This window comes from Macaca nemestrina, chromosome 15, assembly GCF_043159975.1.
Source record: "Macaca nemestrina isolate mMacNem1 chromosome 15, mMacNem.hap1, whole genome shotgun sequence".
NCBI classification, from domain to species: domain Eukaryota; kingdom Metazoa; phylum Chordata; class Mammalia; order Primates; family Cercopithecidae; genus Macaca; species Macaca nemestrina.
The window spans coordinates 58529098-58549105 of NC_092139.1; the positions used below are offsets into that span (position 1 = coordinate 58529098).

Genomic DNA, 20008 nt, shown 5'->3' on the forward strand with positions numbered 1-20008 from the left:
GGAGGATTGCTTGAGCCCAGGAGTTCGAGACCAGCTGGGCAACACAACAAGACCCTGTCTCAAAAAAAAAAAAAAAAAGAAAAGAAAAGAAAAAGAAAGAAAAGAAAAAGAAAGGGATGGAAAAAATATTCCATGCAAATATCAACAAAAAGAAAGCTGATGTGACTATACTAATATCAGACGAAATATAATTTACAGCCAAAAGAAAACATATTTAGAGATAAAGGGGGACGCCTCTTTTAGAGTCAATTCATCAGGAAGTTACAACAATTTTCAGCAGCACCTAATATACAACAAATAGATAAATACATAAATAATTGTGCTAGATAAATATATAAATAGATAAAGTTTCAAAATGTCCAAAGCAAAAACTGACAGAACTAGAGAAAAAGAGAAATTCACAGTGGAAGTGGAGACTTTTAACAAGTCTGTCTCAGTAAGGGATGAAACACGTGAGTAAAAGTGAGATGGGACATGGATTTGAACAACATGATCAGCAAACTTGACCCAGTGGATACGTAAACAGTCTTCTACCCAGTAATTACGGAATACTTCTTTTCCATCTCGAATGGGACCTTTCTGAAAATAGGCTGAGGCATGCAGCAGGCCTCAACAAACTTCAGAGCACTGAAGTCATAGGAGAGCATACTCTCTGAGCACAGTGCAAATAAGCTAAACACCAATAACAAAAACCATAAAATAACAAAAACCATAAAATAACAAAAACTAAATGTTTAGAAATTTTAGAAATAGGCTGGGCATGGTGGATCACACCTGTAATCCCAGCACTTTGGGAGGCCGAGGCGGGTGGATCACCTGAGATCAGGAGTTTGAGACCAGCCTGGCCAACATGGTAAAACCTCATCTCTACTAAAAATACTAAAATTAGCCAGGCATGATGGTGTGCACCTGTAGTCCCAGCTACTTGAGAGGCTGAGGCAGGAGAATAGCTTGACCCAGGGAGGTGGAGGTTGCAGTGAGCCGAGATCGTGCCACTACACTCCAAACTGGGTAACAGAGCAAGACTCCATCTTAAAAAAAAAAAAAAAAAATTAGAAATATTTTTCCAAACAATCCATGATGCAAAGAAGTCATAATGTCAAGTAGAAAAGCCAGAACTATACCCCCAAAGGGCAGGTACCTCTGCAGACCTGGCCCTGGCACAGGATATCTGGGAGCATGTTGGACAGCCAGTCTGTTTGCTCTGCAGCAATTTCTTTGTGGAATAGCAAAGGGGTATTGCAACGATGCTAAATAAACACAGAACAGGATCCTAGAAGCTGAAGGAGGAACCCTTGCCCAGAAGCCCTGGAGCAGCTCTGTTTGTTAATTATTTCTGTAGTAACCAAGGGAACATTGGTGAGCTCCCCACAGAGTAACCACAGGTCAGCATCAAAGTAGGCAAGTAGCTGGCCAGCAGTATTTCACAGCATCTTTGCTTTTCTTCCCGAATCTGCAGTTTGAGAGAGGCGGCTTGCCCTGGGAACTCTGCTGATAGGGCATCATGCAGCACAGTCCAGAATCCCTTTCTTTTTTGTCACACCCTCTGTACAATATGAAGTAGGAAAGTTGTATTCGTTTGTATTCGTTTACTGCTGTAACTAAATATCATAGGATGAGTGGCTTAAACCACAGAGATCTGTTTCTATGGAGGCCGGGAAGTATAAGATGAAGGGGCTGCCAGATGGGTGTCAGGAGCAGAACCAGACCACTGAGATTCCACTTCTGTGGCACTGATTCAGTGTGTCCAGATGAAGGACCAGCCCACCCTAGCAGAGGGATGACCCAGGGACTGGACCATGCTCCTCATGCATGCTACTCAGAGCCAGGTTTGCTCCCTCGCTCTTGCCTGTGCTCTAGCCCAGTGCCGCCCGTGGCCTCCAAGTGATGGTGGCAGTGTGCCTATCTGACCTGCTATGCATGGCCTCTGGGCACTTGCAATGCAGCTACTGCAGACTGGGAACCAAATTTCTACTGTTTAAGTTACAGCTAAATGGCCACGTATGGCTGATGCCTCAGTGCAGTCAGCCATCCTTGGTAAGGCACGTGAGCTCACCAAGGAGCAGTCAGCGCTGTAAGTGTGAACCCTCCAGGAGAAAAGGCCCCTTCCAATTTTGTCCATAGGATTATATTCAGGGAAGAAAAAAAAAAAGAGTAGCATTATTGGACCAAAAAAATCACCACAAACAGAAAATGAACAAAATAAAGCTTTATTTGAACTCCCTCCCCTACAGATCATTCAGATGCCCGGGACCATGTCCAGATTCCTCTCAGCAACATGGAAAGCTAAGCCATTTCACAAATGCACAGCCATAGCTACACTACAGCCCCCCATGCCCAGGGCACAGACCTTTGTTGCTAAGTCTGTAACAAAAGAGCACCACTCAGTATTTGTGCGCGCTGCAGCCAACACCACCTCCTGGGCATCACAGGCTCACTCGCCCAAGAGGCCAGCACCGCCATGACCGAGTGGGTACTCAGTAGCCCAGACACCCCCCCAACACCGGCACTGCCACAAGGCCCTCAGGGGTAGACTGTGCGGCAAAGAGGACACACTCTCCCTGACCTAAGGGACCCGGCTCACTGGGCCTCCTTCCCCTGCCAACCACCAGCTCCTGCGTGCCTAGCTGGGAGGTAAGCACCCACTGGTGGCATGATTTCCATTATCTTGCTAATGTTGACAGCACCTAAGTCACATTAAAACAGAGAGAGACCGGATTCAGATCTCCAAGTCTCATCAGTGGACCTCAGTGGTTCTCACCGCCCCAACCACAGAGCGAAAGTCAGGCAGCGTTTACCAGGACTTGGCTCTGACCAAGTTAGTGCTCTAACAAGTCACCTGAGTTTCTAATAGCTTCCCTGAAGAGCCCACCTATTTGGAGAGTGTTGCCTCTCCTATCAAGAGGCATCTGGGGGCACAAAAATCTTTCTGGATCACAGCTTGAAGAAACAGAACATGATTGGAGCAGCTTCAGAACTAAGGTGGCCACATTCACCCCATCACTTAGGAGTTAGCTCCGCTATACACAACCAAGCACAGGAGAAACAGTCACCAGGAAAGGATGCTGGAGGCTTGGAAGTTCTCAAGGGAGCTGTTTAGACAGAGGTACAAACATCTCCAATTCAGACTTCCAAATACACTAACAATAATTTAAAATGTGGCCTCTGATCCTCATGTTTCCCACCAGTAGAGGCAAAAAAGGAGATTTTCATAACTATATGTTAAAAAGAACATGTTCAAGTAAATCCACACACTACATGTGAGTGTTATATGCTGTTCTTCCACAATACAAAAGTATAAAAATACGATTTCTGCCCTTTGTATCTAGACATATCTGGAGAAAACATGGTTGCTACTAGCTAACTAGCTCTGTGTTATCTGAGCAGGCGCACTATCCAAGGGCCTCACCTTCCTGTGCTGGCTCAAGAGGGTAGAGAAATGGAGATGGCAATGCCTTTTCATTCCAGGAGACCAAACTCAGGATGACAGAGCCAACCCTAGCATGTTGCATAGCCTCTCCACGGGTGATACTCCTGGGACCTCCAATGGATGGGAGAAAGGGCTCTCAGCCCAGCTTCACGTGAGGGCGGTGTGGGTCATGTGTGGGGTGGGGGCTGCTTCTGGGACTTAAGAAGATGCCAACCTCAGGGGTACCCTCTGGGAAGGACAAGGCAGGGCCTGGGTGCCCGCCCTTCCTAAGAGCCCCTCAAAGCGCCAGCTCACTTAGCAGCAGCCTGCTTGTCCTTGCACTTCTGGTAGGCACTCAGGATCTCTGTGATGATGCTGGGGTCCTCCAGGGTGGTAGTGTCCCCCAGCTCCTGGGCCTCACTAGTGATGATCTTCCTCAGGAGCCGCCGCATGACCTTCCCAGACCTGGTTTTTGGAAGACGTTTCACCACCTGGCAAGGAACAGGCACGGTATTAGAGCGTGGATGATGCCCAGCCTCCGTGCTAGTATGGACTGCATTGAGATGAGGGCTCTGCTCAGGGGGGATGCCCTCCCGGGGATCCACAGTGGATGTCTAAGCCTCCACCCCCAGAGAATGGTGAGGCCTGAGGTCTTGGCTTTATCCTCCCACTATCTGGACCTAAGCTGAAACCCACCCCGATGCCCTCTGCCAGGCAGGGTCCACCCAGGCTGGGTTCACCCCATACTGCCGCCTGTCTGTCCTGCCACTGTGCCACGTGCAGGCACCCAGGTGGCAGCAGGTCCAAGCACCCACTGGGTGCCTCATCTCCATTCCCTGGCCTGGGACTTAGCGGGTTTTGTCTTATGTAAGAGGTGAGAACTACTTAAGAGAAAAATTTTTTCTTAGTGTCTGAAAAGCTAACATGGAGCATGCTCAAACAACTACAGCCCATTCACTGCAAATGGCAATACATTAAGAGCTGTTGTTTGGGATCTTTGACAGTCACTCTGTCTTTTGAAATAGTTCAGTTCACCTAGGGCGAGTCCGGGTCTCCTGAAACTCTGGTCACTTGGCCAAATGTGTCAACTCTCGTAATACCAAGTGGAGCCTGGCCCTGCTGCCTCCGAGGGCCACCAAACCCAGAGTCACTGCGTGCAATGTTCATAAAGGAGGGAATGAAAAACCGAGGGCTGAAGAGGCAGCCCAATCCTCCCCCGATTCTGACCCCCTGGGGTGGGGATCTGCGATCTCCCTCACTGCCACCAGGAAAAGTGCTCAGGAACCACACAGGGGCTGGAGAACCCTGGTACTGTCCCCATGTCTCTAATGAAAATCCCTACGATTCTTCACCAGCAGCCCCATTTCTGTGACTAGCCTGCACATGCCAACATACGAGAGCAGAAGCCTGCCTAGGTGACCTCCTGAACAGGTGAGCTGGCTGGGCATGGAACCCTAGGTGAACTCCTGAACAGGTGAGCTGGCTGGGCATGGAACCCTAGGTGAACTCCTGGACAGGTGAGCTGGCTGAGCTTTTGGAGCTGCTAAGCTCTTGGAGCTACATCTCCTGCCCTCTCCTCTCTCTCTATGACAACACAGCGACCCACCAGCCTCACCACCAGCCAGGAAAACCAAACAGCTAGTGTCAGTTTTGATGGTAATTGGAAAAGAGTAATATGCTCCTAAAAGATCATTGTCACTTAACAATTGTGGGAAGCACAGCAGCACAGCCCCACCTTTGTGGGAGGCCCACTCACCAGGATCTCATCAGGCACAGCATATTTGGCAATCTTGGTGGCCACCATGGACTTGAGCTCCTGCACCACCACATCTGAGTCACCTGCACTATCTTTCACCACAATGAAGGCAAAGGCAGCTGCAAATAAAGTCAAGTTTGGGGATGTATTAAATACTAGACAATGAGCCAACTCCCGAAGCAAGGTGCTATGCACAGACTGCCAGAAATCCAAAGGGCTTTTGAATTCTATGTTAGGGACATTGTAGCAGCTGGTTTCTTTAGTTGCAAACCCAAAGACGCACTTCAGTTTCACGAAAAGTGGCAGCAATTCTAACAGCTCCACAGATGTTCCAGGTGAGTGCACATGTGTGGCTAAGAGCTTGGCATCTCAACTCTAATGCTGACTAACTGTGTGTGACCTGGGACATGGGACCTCCCCTCTCTGTGTCCTCATCTGTGAAATAACCCATAATGTGGTTTGATAGAATGAAACTTCCAAGAGAAGGTGCACAGATGCACAGCAAGTGGGCACCAACAGCCTTTGGGGGCGTGTGTGCAACATGGTACCATGGGCCAGGGTGGCTATTTCAGTTCAATTAAATCAGCAGCTCCCCGCCTGCATGAGCCACACTTCAAATGCCATTCAGCACCATGCACAGCCAGAGGCTGCCACCCTGGACAACACAGACGTGGGGCAGCTGCGAGTTCTGCCGGGCAGCACTGGCCAGCCCACATTTTAGCATAAATACTAGGTTTCGTTTTTCAGTACCTGGCATGTTCCAGGAAGGATGTTCCAGGATGTGAAGAGGGATCTAATTTGATTGCTTTCCATATAAAGAGTCGCTTGTCCCAGCGCCATCCCTGACAGCCTGCCCGTCCCCACTGGCCTGTAAGGTGCTCTGTCTCTCCCACGAAGTTTCTATGTATGTGTGGCTCTCCTACTGCTCATCTGCCCCAGCGCCATGCCACCTTCACCCATTCTTCCCCTGGCATGTAGCACCTAATTAACTGTGTCGTTTCCTCAGTGATCATCTTTCTTGCTCTTTGTCTGTCTCTCTCCTCTACTCTCGACCCCTCCAGCATGCTAGCTCTATGGGGGCAGAGACCTTCTCACTCACTGCTGTGTCTGCAGCATCTAGAACCATGCCTGGAACACAGGAGGTGCTCAACACATGGTTGTTTAGTGCATGAATGGATGATTGGTTTTCTGAACAAGCTATGATCTGTAAAGACCTACAGCCTTTGCCTGAAAGCCCTTCCCATATTCATGTGGCAAACTCCTATTCATCCCTCAAGACGCAATTCGGCCACCTCCTGCTCTGTGAAGCCTTTACCCATGAATCTAGTTTATGGCACATGCTGTGCGGGAACAGCTCTCAGTCCCCCTGCTGCCACCCCACTAGGTTATTAGGTCTTTGAGGGAAAGAACACTGTTTTTCTCATCTTGGTCGTTGATATGGGATCAGAAGTGGGCCTGGGCTGTTGAGTTCTGAGGATGGTGCTGGAGGGAGGAAACCTTCCACATGGGTGGAGGAGCCAGTTAAGAGCCAGGAGGAGGCAGGCAAGGCTCAGGACACTGGAGACAAGAGAGACAAGAGCTTGGCCAGCAGCACCAGAGGCTTGCTGGGTCTACCAGGGGCTGCCCTTTTTCAGAGCTGGTTCAAAACCGAGAGAGTGGGGACAAATACACGATACTCACAGGCGGCTTTACAGCCAACCAAGAGCTGTTCGTCAGCTCTTCATAATTATAGAATCGATACTCAAATTCATTAGAAATCAGGAAAATCATCATACCCATGATACACAAATTCTCCCCACACATCTGGCAGACATTAAGAAGCCTGGCAACACCAGACTTGCAAACTCCACACATGCAGAACGTGCCCTGGGCAGCAGCGTCCACAGCAGACCATGCCCCAACACCACCCCAACAGACCTAAGGCTAAGCTGCCCTATGAAAGACGGTGATTGCGATGCCCAAACGTTTGTCTAAAGGTCACTTCCACTGTCCTTTCCTTGATCTTGCACTTACTTTATGGAGTTCAATACAGGGGCTTCTGAGCCCCCAGACACAGTGGACCATGCACGGACCCCTCTCAGTGTCCCCAGGGAGTACTGGCTCAGCCACTGGACTCAGACATAGATGGGGCTTTCCAATCCCAGGACACCCCAGTGCCCTGTGGATCCCCAGCCCAGAGACGTGAAATGCAGGAGTCCCCAGAGGAGGGGCCCAGGCTCCTGTCAGAGCGAGGTTTGAGGACTAAGTTATCCTAGACACACCTGAGAAACTGTCCTCATCTCCGTCCTCTCTGACCCTCCTGATCACATGTGGACATCACCGGGCAGGGGTCCCCACCAGCTCTCTCCCACATCCCAGCCTTACCAGCACAGTCTTTTCATGGCAACTGAAAATGCTGTTTGTAAAGCACTGAAACAAATTCTCAATCTTGCAATGGGTCAATTTAAAGAAAGCATTTAAGTAAATAATGGAACAATGGCACATAGAAGTACAGGGAGGCAGGTGACATCTGGGACACACTCTGACACAGGGTGGCCTCCCAGCGGGAGGGCAAGCCGGACCCCAGGCCACTGGGCAGGGCGGGAGAAGCCAGTCTGCCCAGCAGTGCACTGGCATTGGATCTGTGTGTGTCCAGGTCACGCCAGGCCAGACAGTGTGCCTGGATGGACCTGGCATTGCAACACCTGGTTGCTCCTGCCCCTTCCCAGACCCAGACACCGAGAAGCTGGCAGACTCGAAACAAAGCGTGGCCTTGGTAAAGAAGACCATTCTAGTCCCTCATTCTGCATTCCCCTGGCATGGCGCTGTGCAGTGGGAACCACAGGTCAGATTTGTCCAAAGAGTCCCAGGGCAGCACACAGCCTGCACGCTCCAGAGCACACTCCAGCACACACGCGTGGTGGCTGCAGAGCTGGCTTGAGTGCGATGACCAAGCCCGTGAGGACACATGAGGCTGGACATTTTCTCATAAACTCCCTGTAACAGGGCTGGGCGATGTCTCCACCAGATAAACCATGGACAGAGGGGGAAACCCCCGAAGCTTAGCCAAGCCCAAGTGGGTCACGGCCACTGTGGATGCGTGTCCTGGAAGGACAGCAGAACCAGGGCATTTCAGAAACCTGACCGAACACGAGTGCTGTTCAGGCCCCTCCCCTGCAGTTTCCACTTGAGAGAGAAGAACACCGGGAGCTTGGCCCACAGTATCCCCTATCACCCCACTCTCCAGAGTCTGCTCCTCGTACAGAGGTGGCCATAATGGGCATGGGGTCAGGAATCAGGGAGGAGCTCTTCTCCAGGACACTCACCTTCTCCTTTGATGTCGTGGGGGTAGCCAATGACAGCACTTTCCGGCACTGCAGGGTGGTCGGCCTGTGTACAACAGAGAACAAAATGACAAAATGTGGCAGCCCCTGGTGCTAGAAGTGACTCAGACCAGGGACTCCCACCCGGACTTGCAGGCCCATAGGGGCATCATGGAGGTGCAGGAGTGAAGGGGGAGGCCCAGCCTGTGCTCACGATGGCGTCCTCAATCTCTGCGGTCCCCAGCCGGTGGCCACTGATGTTGATGACATCATCCATCCGCCCTGTGATCTGGTAATAGCCGCCCTCAGTTCGGTGAGCCCCGTCTCCAGTGAAGTAATAGCCTACAACAGCAGAGAAATTCAGCACCAGGAACCCTGAGCCAGGACCCACGTCCCCACCTCACTAAGCATGAAGCTCTGTAGCCCAGCACACGGCTGCAGTCTCGCCCATCGGCCCTCCTTGCAACTCCGATGCTTCCCTATGTTCTAGAGCATGGGCAGGCGGCTCCAAGACATTGAGACTTCAGGGAGCAGAAGGTATACAAGCAGCACTTCCATGACGCTTCTCCAAAACACTGAGTCTTGTTTACAAGCTTGAGACTGAAAATGACTGGTTCCAACAAGACAGAGGAGATAGCACTCATATAAATTTCCAACCCAAGGACAAAAAGGGAAACTAGGAAAAAAGAAAAGTAAACTGGAAGAAAACTCCCAGCCTTGGTGACAGTCTTCCAAGGTACTTCTCCACCCTCCCTCCCCAGTAGCTAACAGGATCCTACCACGGGCCTGGCTGCAGGGCAGGACTTCACACCCACACCTAAGTAGCCCCAAGAAAGTCCCCGAGCAGGGAATCAAGCCCACTGTCAAGATAAGGAAAGCCAGGGAGGTACAGCAAAGGGAGAGGGGGTCGGAGTCAAACTCTGGCCTCGGGAGCGCCTGTTCCTGGCCACTGTGCTACGCTGCACTCAAATCCCATTAAAAATGTTTTCTGAGAATAAGATTCCAGCAGTCAGCTGAAAAGGAATGAGAGGGTCCCTGACAGCCTGCTCACCTGGGTAGGCCTTGAAGTAGGCGTCCACAAATCGCTGGTGGTCGCCATAGATAGTCCTGGCCATGCCTGGCCAGGCCTGAGAGATGCACAGGGCCCCGGAGACGTTGCTGCCCTCCACGACGCTGCCCTGTAGACCCCGGACATGCACGTGAGAGAGGGCAGGCTCTGGGTGACAAGTGTGCCCAAAAAATGACAAGCCCTGCCCTCAAGGGAGCTGTCCATAGCTCTCCCCTCTGCCCCGAGGAGGGTCCCAAGCCGCCTGTGTGGCCGCTAGCCAGTGCATGATACCAGTGCAGTGAATGCTGTGAGGTCAGCAGCCTCCTGCCAGGTACACAGGAGGGAGCTGGGCTGGGCAGGCAGGGATGAGGGAGGGCAAGCACATGGCCCCCATGCGGGGAAGGCCCATACACACCTTCTCATCCATGAGGACGGGGACGATGCCAAAGAAGGGCCTCATCGCCATGCCAGGGAGGATTTCCGCCCCTTCTTCCGAGGGCCGTGGTGCGATGCAGATGCCACCCGTTTCTGCAGGTATGACAAGGAAGAAATGCAAGATCGGCCCGGACCCAGGGATATGCGTATCCAGAGTGGGGGGTGGGTGGGACTGTCCCTATTGTGGGCAAGGAAATGCCTCAGGGGCACAACGATCTTTGAGGCAAACCAGATGTGAGTCTGGTGCCCTCCACGGCGGATATGAGAAGGAGCCCCAAGCTGGCCTCAGCCCCCGGAGCTCTGGCGTCCCACAGCCAGGTACAGGCCTCCTCGCCATGTCAGGGCCTTGCTTGAAGTAGGAAAGGGCAGAGCCCACGCACTTGCACATGAAGACGGGGAAAGAGAATTGCTTCTGGGCCCGCGCCTGTTCGACACGAACCCAGCAACGAAAAAAGATGCCCTCAAATCCTGCCGTCACATTATTTCTCTGGCACTCGCCTCTACCAGGGAAATGCCCCAGGGACTCAGCTAGAGAATCTCTGCCCCAGGTTTTCCCAAATGGATGGGACTGTCCCATGGGAACATCTCATTTTCTGGCTTGAGGATGAGCCCTCAGATAGTTACATTCATTACATCTGTGGTGGTCTCTCTCCCCAAGCATCCTAATAAATCAGATACCCAAGAGAAGGGGGACAAATCCAAACAAAATGTCACAGGAAAATTCCTTTTCTCACTAAAATTTAAATTTAGACTCACGCTTCCTTAGAAGATAGGGCCTGTCTCATTAGATGTTCCCCTGTTCAGAAAGGGGCACTTGGAAGGGACACGGCCCTTGAGCTCCTGCTGCACACCAGGCCTTGGGCAGCAAGCTGGGCTGTGTCGCCTCAGTTCACCCTCACCCGGGCCTGTGGGGGGCACCCCCACCTCACAAAGGAGGAAACCGAGGCTCAGAGAAGTTGTGACATGAGGTCCCATAGCTGGGAAACAGCAGCCAGGCGACCTCTGAGTTCCCTCACTCTAGGCCCCAGGGTTTCCGCAGTCTCGGGTGTTGACGTGTCTTCTATTGCACCTGCTGTTGAGAGCTCGGACCCCAGTCCCAGCCTCACACCCGACCCTGCAGACCCAGCACTTAGACTGGAACCTGTTCCCCAGGCCTCCTCACCTGTCTGCCACCAGGTGTCCACCAGCGTGCACCTGCTGTCCCCCACCACCCTGTGAAGCCACTCCCAGGCCTCACAGTTGATGGGCTCTCCCACTGAAACCACACAGGAAAGAAAAAGATGTTAACAGGCTGCAAATAAACCTGAAACCAAAAGTAAGTTTTGTGTTTTTTTTGTTTTTCTTTTTTTGTTTCATTTTGTTTTGTTTGGTTTGGTTTGGTTTTTGTTTTGTTTTGTTTTTTGAGACTGAGTCTCGCTCTGTCGCCCAGGATGGAGTAGAGTGGCATGATCTTGGCTCACTGCAACCTCCACCTCCCAGGTTCAAGCAATTCTCCTGCCTCAGCTTCCTGAGTAGCTGGGATTACAGGTGCCTGCCACCACACCCAGCTAATTTTTTGTATTTTTAGCAGAGATCGGGTTTCACCATGTTGGCCAGGCTGTTCTCGAACTCCTGACCTCAGGTAATCTGCCAGCCTTGGCCTCCCCAAAGTGCTGGGGTTACAGGTGTGAGCCGCCGTGCCCAGCCAAATAAAGAGATTTTTAAGGAGAAAACAGCTCTGTAATTTTTTTTTTTTTGAAGAACATACAAGGAGACCTGAAAATGCAGTGAGACATATCATATTTATGGTCATCAAAGAAATGCACATGACTGTGACGTATTTTTATCATTAGATGGTTGAAAATCAAAAAGCCAGCAAGAATGTGGGGAAAACAGAATTTCACAGACACCAATAGGAAGGTAGTGTGGTTCAGCAATTTTGGGGAGCAATCTGGATGTTTCTCTTAACATTTAAAACTCCATACATCCAATACAACTACTTTGAGCAACTGCTTGGGGCAGAATCTACTACGGCAGAACACCTCAAAACATGACCCCTGACGTACACCCCACAGAAATGACTGCAGATGCCACCAGAAGTGGCCATGTAAAGGGTGTCCTCAGCAGCTCTGCTCATGCCAGAAACCACACACATCCCTCAGGAGTAGGTGGCTAAATACAACATGGCATGCTCCTGCAGAGGAACGCCACACTGCAAAGAAGATGGCGAACCTCCACGACCCACGGCGGCATGGGTGAGTCTGAGGCACGATGCTGAGAAAGGGAGGGGTGTGCTGTGTGATCCCACCCAACTGAGGTTCAAGTGCAGCCACATCTGTCAGTGGTGATGCAGGCTACACTGTGATCACGGCTCAGGTAACTCCTGTGACTGGCAGGAGCCATAAGGGGGCCTCTGGGGACTGGGAATTTCTGTAGCACTTATACATGTAAACATCTCTCAAGTTGAACACTTAACATCTGTACCCTTTAGTATACATTATATCTCAATAGAAAGGAAAAAGATACACATACACCCTAGCATTCTCAGTGTCTATCTTATGACATTTCCACACCAGGCCAGCACTCAGCCAGAACTCTCCAGGCTAGACGCACTGTCACTAAAACACTGACATATTCTCGTGCTGGTGTTTGCCCCTTGCTCAGGACCACTCACAACCCACAGCCTATCCCAGCAGCGGCCCCCGCATCAGTGCTGCATGATCAGTGCTGGCCACATGGGCGGCTCGGTGTCTTATGTGTCACACCTGCACTCAGAACATCCACAAGGGGCAGGGAGATGCCCTGCAGCACTAGTGGAGACTGCGACAGCCTGCACCCAGCCACGGGGATGTGACCACACGAGCCAGGGCAATCCCCACAGCAGGGCAGATCCATGTGGAAAAAATGCAGATTCTACGATCTTAAAACAAACATTACAGCATAATAGCACAGTGTGGTGACTTTGGTGTTAAAGAAAACATCATTTAACAGAGCCGCAATCCACTACAGGAACTGAATTGCGGAGACGGGACCGAAGGCGCAGGAGCAACAACACCTGGAGCAGAGGTCAGGGAAAATCTTAGCTTTTTTTTTTTTTTTTTAGAGAGACAAGGATCTCGCTCTGTTGCCTGGACTGGAGTGCAGTGGCACAATCATGGCTCACTGCAATCTTGACCTCCGGGGCTCAAGGCTCCTCCCATCTCAGTCTCCCAAGTAGCCAGGACTACAGGCATGTACCCCCACACCCAGCTCCTAAGGACATCAGCTTTAAGTTCAATGCTCCAATTTCTTCTTTTCACAAGAGCTTATCCATGTATTACTTATGAAATTGAAAGTTTAAAAAAGCTTTGAGAAATATACTTCTAGGGGGAGGATCTTGAGTAAGTGGGATTCTGACGACTCAATGGATTAAATGTCATGAGGGCTGATCCTAGCTGCCTGGAATGGGTCTGGGCTCTGGAATTGCACTGACAAGTGTGCCAGCACAGTGCTGGCCCTGGCCAAGGTGTGGAACATACACTGACCCCCAGCACTGCTCCAAGGTGCTGGGAGCCTCAGGTGCAAGACATCACAGGACGCCGCGCTGCCTGCCAGCATTGTATACCAAGAACAGCACAACGAGGTGTGTGATTGGCACCTGGCCTCCCGCAGGGTTCTGCGGCTAGAACCGGTTATGCAACAGGAACAGGAATGTGCCTATTGACCAGCTAAATACACAAAACCCAGCTGAGCCTATGCTGGGGGCTGGCCCCCTGGCTCAGAGGTGTTCCAGGTCTGTGGGGACAGAGGCTGCTGGGATACACATCACACTCTAATGCAGCTGCCAGAGCACACCCCTTCCTGAAATGCACTTAGTGTGGTACCCCTTGTCACTGGACCCCGTGAATCTTCCTTCAGCAGACAAATCCCATGAGTGTATCTGGAAAACCAAATCTTGGCCTTCAGCCCTGTCCCCACCTAATGCCTAGGGCCCACTCATGTGGCCCTGCTGACAACACCTAGAGAATCTGGGAGAGTGTCTATGGCCCTGACCACCCCACTGTTTGTTCCCAGTTCCCAAGTACTGTATGGCCCAGAATCACACCGGCCTCTCAAGCCCAGCTCCAGCATGCCAAGAGAGACCACCCAAACTCACCACTTGCTGTGGTTTCAATGTTTGTCCCTTCCAAATCTCATGTTGAAATGTAATTGCCATTGTAACAGTATTAAGAGGTGGAACCTTTATGAGGTGATTATGCCAAGAGGCTTCTACCCTCATGAGTGGGATTGGTGCCATTATAAAAGGGTGAGTTCAACTTCCTCTTGCTCTCTCTCACCCTCTTTTTGCCCTTCCACCGTGGGACAATGCAGCAAGAAGGCCCTCACCAGATGCCAGCACCTTGATGTGGACTTCCCAGCCTCCAGAAACGTGAACCAATAAATCTCTGTTCATTATAAATCATCCAGTTTCAGGGTATTCTATTACAGCAGCACAAAGCAAACCAAGACACACCATCTGGAAAGGAGCTCCATGCTCTTTCTGAGAGGTGGAGGGACAGTATGGCAAGGGAAGCAGAGTGAGCCAGGACCCTAGGACCTGCTGAGGGTACAGGGTGGGTGCCTAGAGCCCATCAATCAGGTGGGGGGCAGAGTGAGTTTTACTGACTCTAGAACCAGGTACTGGGTTCAGCACAGGGTGCCCCACTTGCTGAGTGACCTTGGGCAGGTTCGCTGACCTCTCTGTGCCTCCTCTTCCTCCTCTGTAATGTGAAGCAATATCTGCTCTTTGCTCAAAGGATGTGAAGATAAAGGCATTTAATACATATTTGCTCTTATTAATAGTATTCAAACCCCTCCTGCTTTTTAATCTAGAAAGCTCTTTGAGAAAAGAAGGTTTTTACTGTTAAGGGGAAAATAAGGGAAAAGAGGAGGAGGAGTCATTGGATGCCTGCTATTCCTCAGGAGCTCTCCCCGTTAATCATCTCCATGCTAAACATTACACTAAGGCTCACATCTGACCCTCTGTGGCATCCTCACCACCCTGCAGGTAGGTCTCATCCCCATCTCACATTTGAGAACAAGTGGTGAACTCTGCAGGGCACAGCCCCAGCTGCAGTGCCTCTCAACCTGTGGCCCGGATGCCCGCATGGCCTCGTGGTCACCCAGCGGTAGCAGAATCACATGTTCACCGCACTCCCTTCCCACAGATGCATGTGGTAGAATGGGACACTCTTCCGTGGTCACTGCCCTGCATGCTTCCCCAGTGAAAAGCCACCAAGCAGGTGGCTGACCACATGTGACCACACATGTAAAGGCAGACATGAAATGTGGCAGGGACAGGAGAGGGAACAGCAGTCACCAGCACCCAGTCCCTCCCAGCACCAGCCCGAAAGACAGACACCGCCGATACTGTCGAAACCATGACACCGTCACCTTTCCAAAATATTTCCACGTGACTTGGCAATATCCATCAACATTACCAATAGGCCTAAGCTTTGAACTGTCTGCCTGGAAACATCTACAGTAGCAGCAGGGCAAAAGCGCAGGATGGTATCCACTCCACGGACTTGGAGACAATCAAAAGGTCTAACAACGGGGCAGTGTTTAGCAAACTGTAGTTATACTATTATTATTATTATTACTATTTAGAAGACTGAATCTCACTCTGTCACCAGGCTGGAGCGCAGTGGTGCAATCCTAGTTCACTGCAGCCTGAAACTCCTGGGCTCAAGCAATCCTCCCACCGCAGCCTTTGCCACCACACCCAGCTAAGTTACACAATTAAATCCCATGCAGCCACTAAAGAAATGACTTGGCCCTTAACTTATTGAGTGGCTAAGTATTCCTAATGAAGATTAAGCTACAGAAATTGGGCACAGAAACAATGGCACAGAAAATGTCTGGAATGTTTTTCCCCAGACTGGTAACTGCTGCCAGCTCTGGGGAGGGGCTTATAGGTGGGAAGAGGTGCTTTCTACCAGATCCAGTCTGGCGTTGCATGAATTCACACATACAAAGCCGGGCAGCTTCATGACTGAAGTCCTGCTGAAGCACGTATTGGCTCTGAGGGTCTAAGGCAAGTGCACCCTCTCCTGCTGCAGGGCAGGCCACTCACCTGACCCCAGGGTCCGCAGGGAGGAGCGATCGTACTTCTTCACCCAAGCATCGCCGTATTTCAGCAACAGCCGGACAGCCGTTGGAGCGCCATAGAACTGATTGATCTTCAACCTCTCTACTGTCTCCCAGTACCGACCTACAGAAAGGCCGAAATGCACTGTCAGCAGGAGAGCTGACATGATCTACTTTAAACTTAGAGATCAGCCAAGACTTCCTGAGTGCTGGGCATGTGCAGACGTGCATATGTCCATATAAAAAGGATCCCTCCCAACCCCCCCACCAGTGAAAGACAGAAAGAAGCCCCATAGGACAAGTCTCCAATGGCGGCTCTCCTCCCAGCACTCCCCAGATCCATGGGTGGCACATTCAGCAACAGTCTTCACCTGGCTTAGGGTGATGGCCTAGTTCAAGGCGATACTATGTGGATTTAATAACCCGTGGAGCATTAACACAGAGCTTTCACTCGGTCACACTTACATGGGCTCTAAAGTGGTGACTGGGGCTTCCCCTCGTGACAGCAGAGCTGCCACTGTGTGTGTCCCAGGGAGCAGGGCCATATGCCCAGCATGCACACCCCTGATTCCTGTAAACCCACCATCCACACCATCCCCTCCACATGGGACACTGAGCTTCCAGGGGCTGAAGTGGTGGCCTGAGACCAGCACCTGGGCCATGGCCCTGAATCCCTGGTCTTGCCCCTACAACTTCTTCCTTGAGCACACCCAGACCCCAAAGGCAGGGATGGAGCACTGGGAGGTGATAACACAGTTCGTGCACAGTTGTCAGCGCCATGGAACGCTGTGGCAGCAGCCTTTGGCCAGAGCCACCATGGCCTTCTTACATTAAAGCAAATATTTGAAGACACTGCTGTGTGGGAGGACGATGCCCAAGGGAGCCAGACTTCACCTTGTTTTCAAAGTGATCTCAATGTAATGGAGATGGTTCTAGGCCATGCATAACATGGTCTGAGGGATGGCCCTGAAGGTTCAAGGGGCAGGGCTTGGGAAACAGAAGAGGCAGGCTGCTGGTCCTAGCCTCGAGAAAGGGCTGGATCTGGGAGGCGGCCTAGAGGTGAGAAGGATACCAAAGTGATGGCCCGAGGCCGGCAGTTTAAGTCAGACGGCAGGACTACAGGAGCAGGAGCCTTGAGATGTCCTCCAGCGCCAAGTCAGACTCCCTGCTGCTGCCCATCAGATCTTTCTGAAGACCCAGTGCCTGGCCCCACCGGGCATCTCGACAGCAGGACCTGGAGAGCCACACCCTCACCAGAGCCCAGGTGTCCCCCTTCCATGAGCCTCTCCACAAGCCTCGAGCCTCAGGCTCTCTCCCCTGACACCAGCATGGGGTCCCAAACAGGGTTCACCATCCTTACCAGCATTGGGGTAAACTGGGGTGCTCTCAAAAAGGACACTGGTGGCTCCATTGCAAAGAGGCCCATACACCACGTAGCTGTGTCCTGTAATCCAGCCAATGTCAGCCACACAGCCGAAGATGTCACCTGGCCGGTGGTCAAACACAAGCTGCAGAGACAGGAAGGGAGCATCAGGAGCTTGTCCCCCCACTCCACCATGTTCACCAGGTCACTAGGAAATCGGCATGCATATGCTGCAGGCCACAGCTGTGAGAGGCAGCTGGCTCATCAAACGGCCTCCAGCAGCAGGACAGGTGGGAACACTGCAGAGTCCGTCTAGTTGTATGTTTAACACGTGGACACCTTTTTGCATTGCCTTACACCACGATTTTTTAAACCTCTTAAGAACTACAAAAAATAAAAGTCAAAAAGGCCAAGAACGGCATCAAGCATCATCAGCTTCGAGAAGCATGAGAGGACAGACATCTGAATCCCCTTTATTCTTCCACAGCAGCTCACTGGAGCCTGATCCCATCTCAGGATCCAACTGCCCATATGCAGGAAACACAGAGGGCAGAGGGACAACAGGCACAACCCAGACCAAAGGACACCAGAGAAAAATGGCTGGACACGACAATGGCCAAGTGTAAGGAAATGGGGGAGCATAGGCTTAAAAGGACTTAAAAGACATATCAACAATATTTTAGGCCGGGCTCAGTGGCTCACACCTATAATTCCAACACTTGGAGAGGCCAAGGCGGGTGGATCACTTGAGGTCAGGAGTTCGAGACCAGCCTGGCCAACATGGCAAAACACTGTCTCTACTAAAAATACAAAAAAAATTTAGCAGGGTGTGGTGGCAGGTGCCTGTAATTTCAGCTACTCAGAAAGCTGAGACAGGAGAGTCACTTGAACCCAGGAAATGAAGGTTGCAGTAAGCTGAGATCACAACACTGCACTCCAACCTGCACAACAGAGTGAGACTCCATGAAGAAAAAATACATATTTTAATGGGCAACAGTAAGCTACAGTGCCCATGGACACACATACGAGCCACAAAACTAGCAAAAGAAAAACACAGGGCAGGGGCGCAAGACGCATCAGGACCTGTTGGACGGGGCTGCAGCCACATGGGCCTGGAAGGGGCTTCTGAGAAACGGGTGGCCTTTCACCTCTTGACCAAAGTGGCATTTGCCTTATAGTAATTCATTAAGCCACACATTTAATTTGGGTGGTTTTCTGTATCTGTTCTAAAAAGAGTTTTAAAAAATCTTTGGGTGAGTGGCCCTTAGTGTCCTGCTGCCATGTTACATGGTCAGATTCTCTGGGAGTTTCTAGACAGTGCAGTGGGGGCTTGAGGCAGCCAGGGCCCTGAGGAGCTGTGGGGTGGGGAGACTCGAGGGGCCCTGCCCCAAATAGGCCAGGAAGAAACACTGACCTCTCACACCTACAGGCCTCGCTCTGCAGCAGGAGGACTTCTGGCCCTGCCCCTGCCTGGAGCCCTGCCGAGGGCCCAGCACCGCCCCGCACAGGCCTGTACCTTGTGGGTCAGGGCGGCATACAGCAGGTAGCCTGCCTGGGTATGGACAATGCCCTTGGGCATTCCAGTGCTCCCTGAGGTGTACAGCATGAAGAGCACGTCCTCGCTGCCCATGCTCTCTGGGGCGCATACAGGGTCCTCCTTGGCCATTTCCTGGAAGGGACAAGAAACAAAGAGCCCACCGAGGGCACTCAGCCTCTCTGAGAGCACCACTCCCCCTCCACAGCAGGACTCCGCACACGGGATTCAGAACTCACCTGCTCTGATCTGTCCAAGTTCAATTCCAAATGTGGAAAGGACACAAAACAAAAGGGTGGGTGCAATCATTTGTGTTACAGTAAGTGTTCCAATCTCCTTGTCGTATTGGAGTTTTATCTTCCCAGACAGTACTCAAGCTCACCAAATACCACAGAGGAATCCTGGGCACCTCTAGGGAACCCAAATTGAGAACTACAACCCAAGAAGTCTCAGAGCCAGCTAACTTGATAGGACCTCTCCTCAAACTGTGCAAAGTGAGGTAACCCACCTGCTCCAGCGGGATGTCCAGATCCCCCATGTGGACCTTGTTGTCTGTCCTGTGAGCCACCAGGACATGCTGCACGGTGGGGCAGTGCTTCACAGCCTCGTCCACTATTTTCTTCAGCTCCATCACGCGCCCACCCCGGAGTCCTTGGTTGAAGGTGATAACCACCTTGCACTTGGCTAACAGAGACAACACAGACATTTCTGATCAGTCTCCTCCCGACTTTGGCCCTCATACCTCTGACTCACATAGGACATCCAGGCCTAGGACTGTGAGAAACTCAGTCCAATCTTGAGTAAAAGACTCAATGGAAAAAGTGAGGGGCTGTCTGCTCTCCAGCCTTTGTGTGCCATGAAGAAGCACCAGGCCTTTGTGCAGTTCTGAGGCTAAGGGGAAGGAACCAGAGATAAATTACTTTGAAGCTCAACTCTTCCTCCTTGAGTCAGCAGCATAAAGACAATTTGCCAACCAGACTTCCACCTTTCTCTCCTGTCTGCCCAGGAGCAAACCCCAGGAAAGGGGCCATCATGCCACCTGCAGCAATCAAGGTGACAGAGAAACACCGAGAG

The 20008-nt window shown here is 51.4% G+C and overlaps 1 protein-coding gene across 3 annotated transcripts in view; it reads right to left on the reverse strand.

The window, feature by feature from the left end:
- Positions 1–2194: 2194 nt before the first annotated feature.
- The window catches only part of LOC105486733 (acyl-CoA synthetase short chain family member 1), a 54195-nt gene continuing 36381 nt past the window's right edge, over positions 2195–20008 (reverse strand). The window contains exons 4-14 of one of the 3 annotated variants that reach the window (XM_011749778.2): positions 19443–19618; positions 18917–19069; positions 17398–17545; positions 16024–16161; positions 11113–11205; positions 9931–10043; positions 9519–9645; positions 8682–8809; positions 8471–8534; positions 5166–5284; positions 2195–3900 (exon numbers count right to left, since the gene is read on the reverse strand). In XM_011749778.2, coding sequence (XP_011748080.2) covers positions 3721–3900; positions 5166–5284; positions 8471–8534; positions 8682–8809; positions 9519–9645; positions 9931–10043; positions 11113–11205; positions 16024–16161; positions 17398–17545; positions 18917–19069; positions 19443–19618 — 1439 coding nt within the window. In that variant the 3' untranslated portion in view covers positions 2195–3720. The remainder of the gene's footprint in view (positions 3901–5165; positions 5285–8470; positions 8535–8681; positions 8810–9518; positions 9646–9930; positions 10044–11112; positions 11206–16023; positions 16162–17397; positions 17546–18916; positions 19070–19442; positions 19619–20008) is intronic. The other 2 variants (XM_011749779.2, XM_011749780.2) reach the window with 2 other exon arrangements.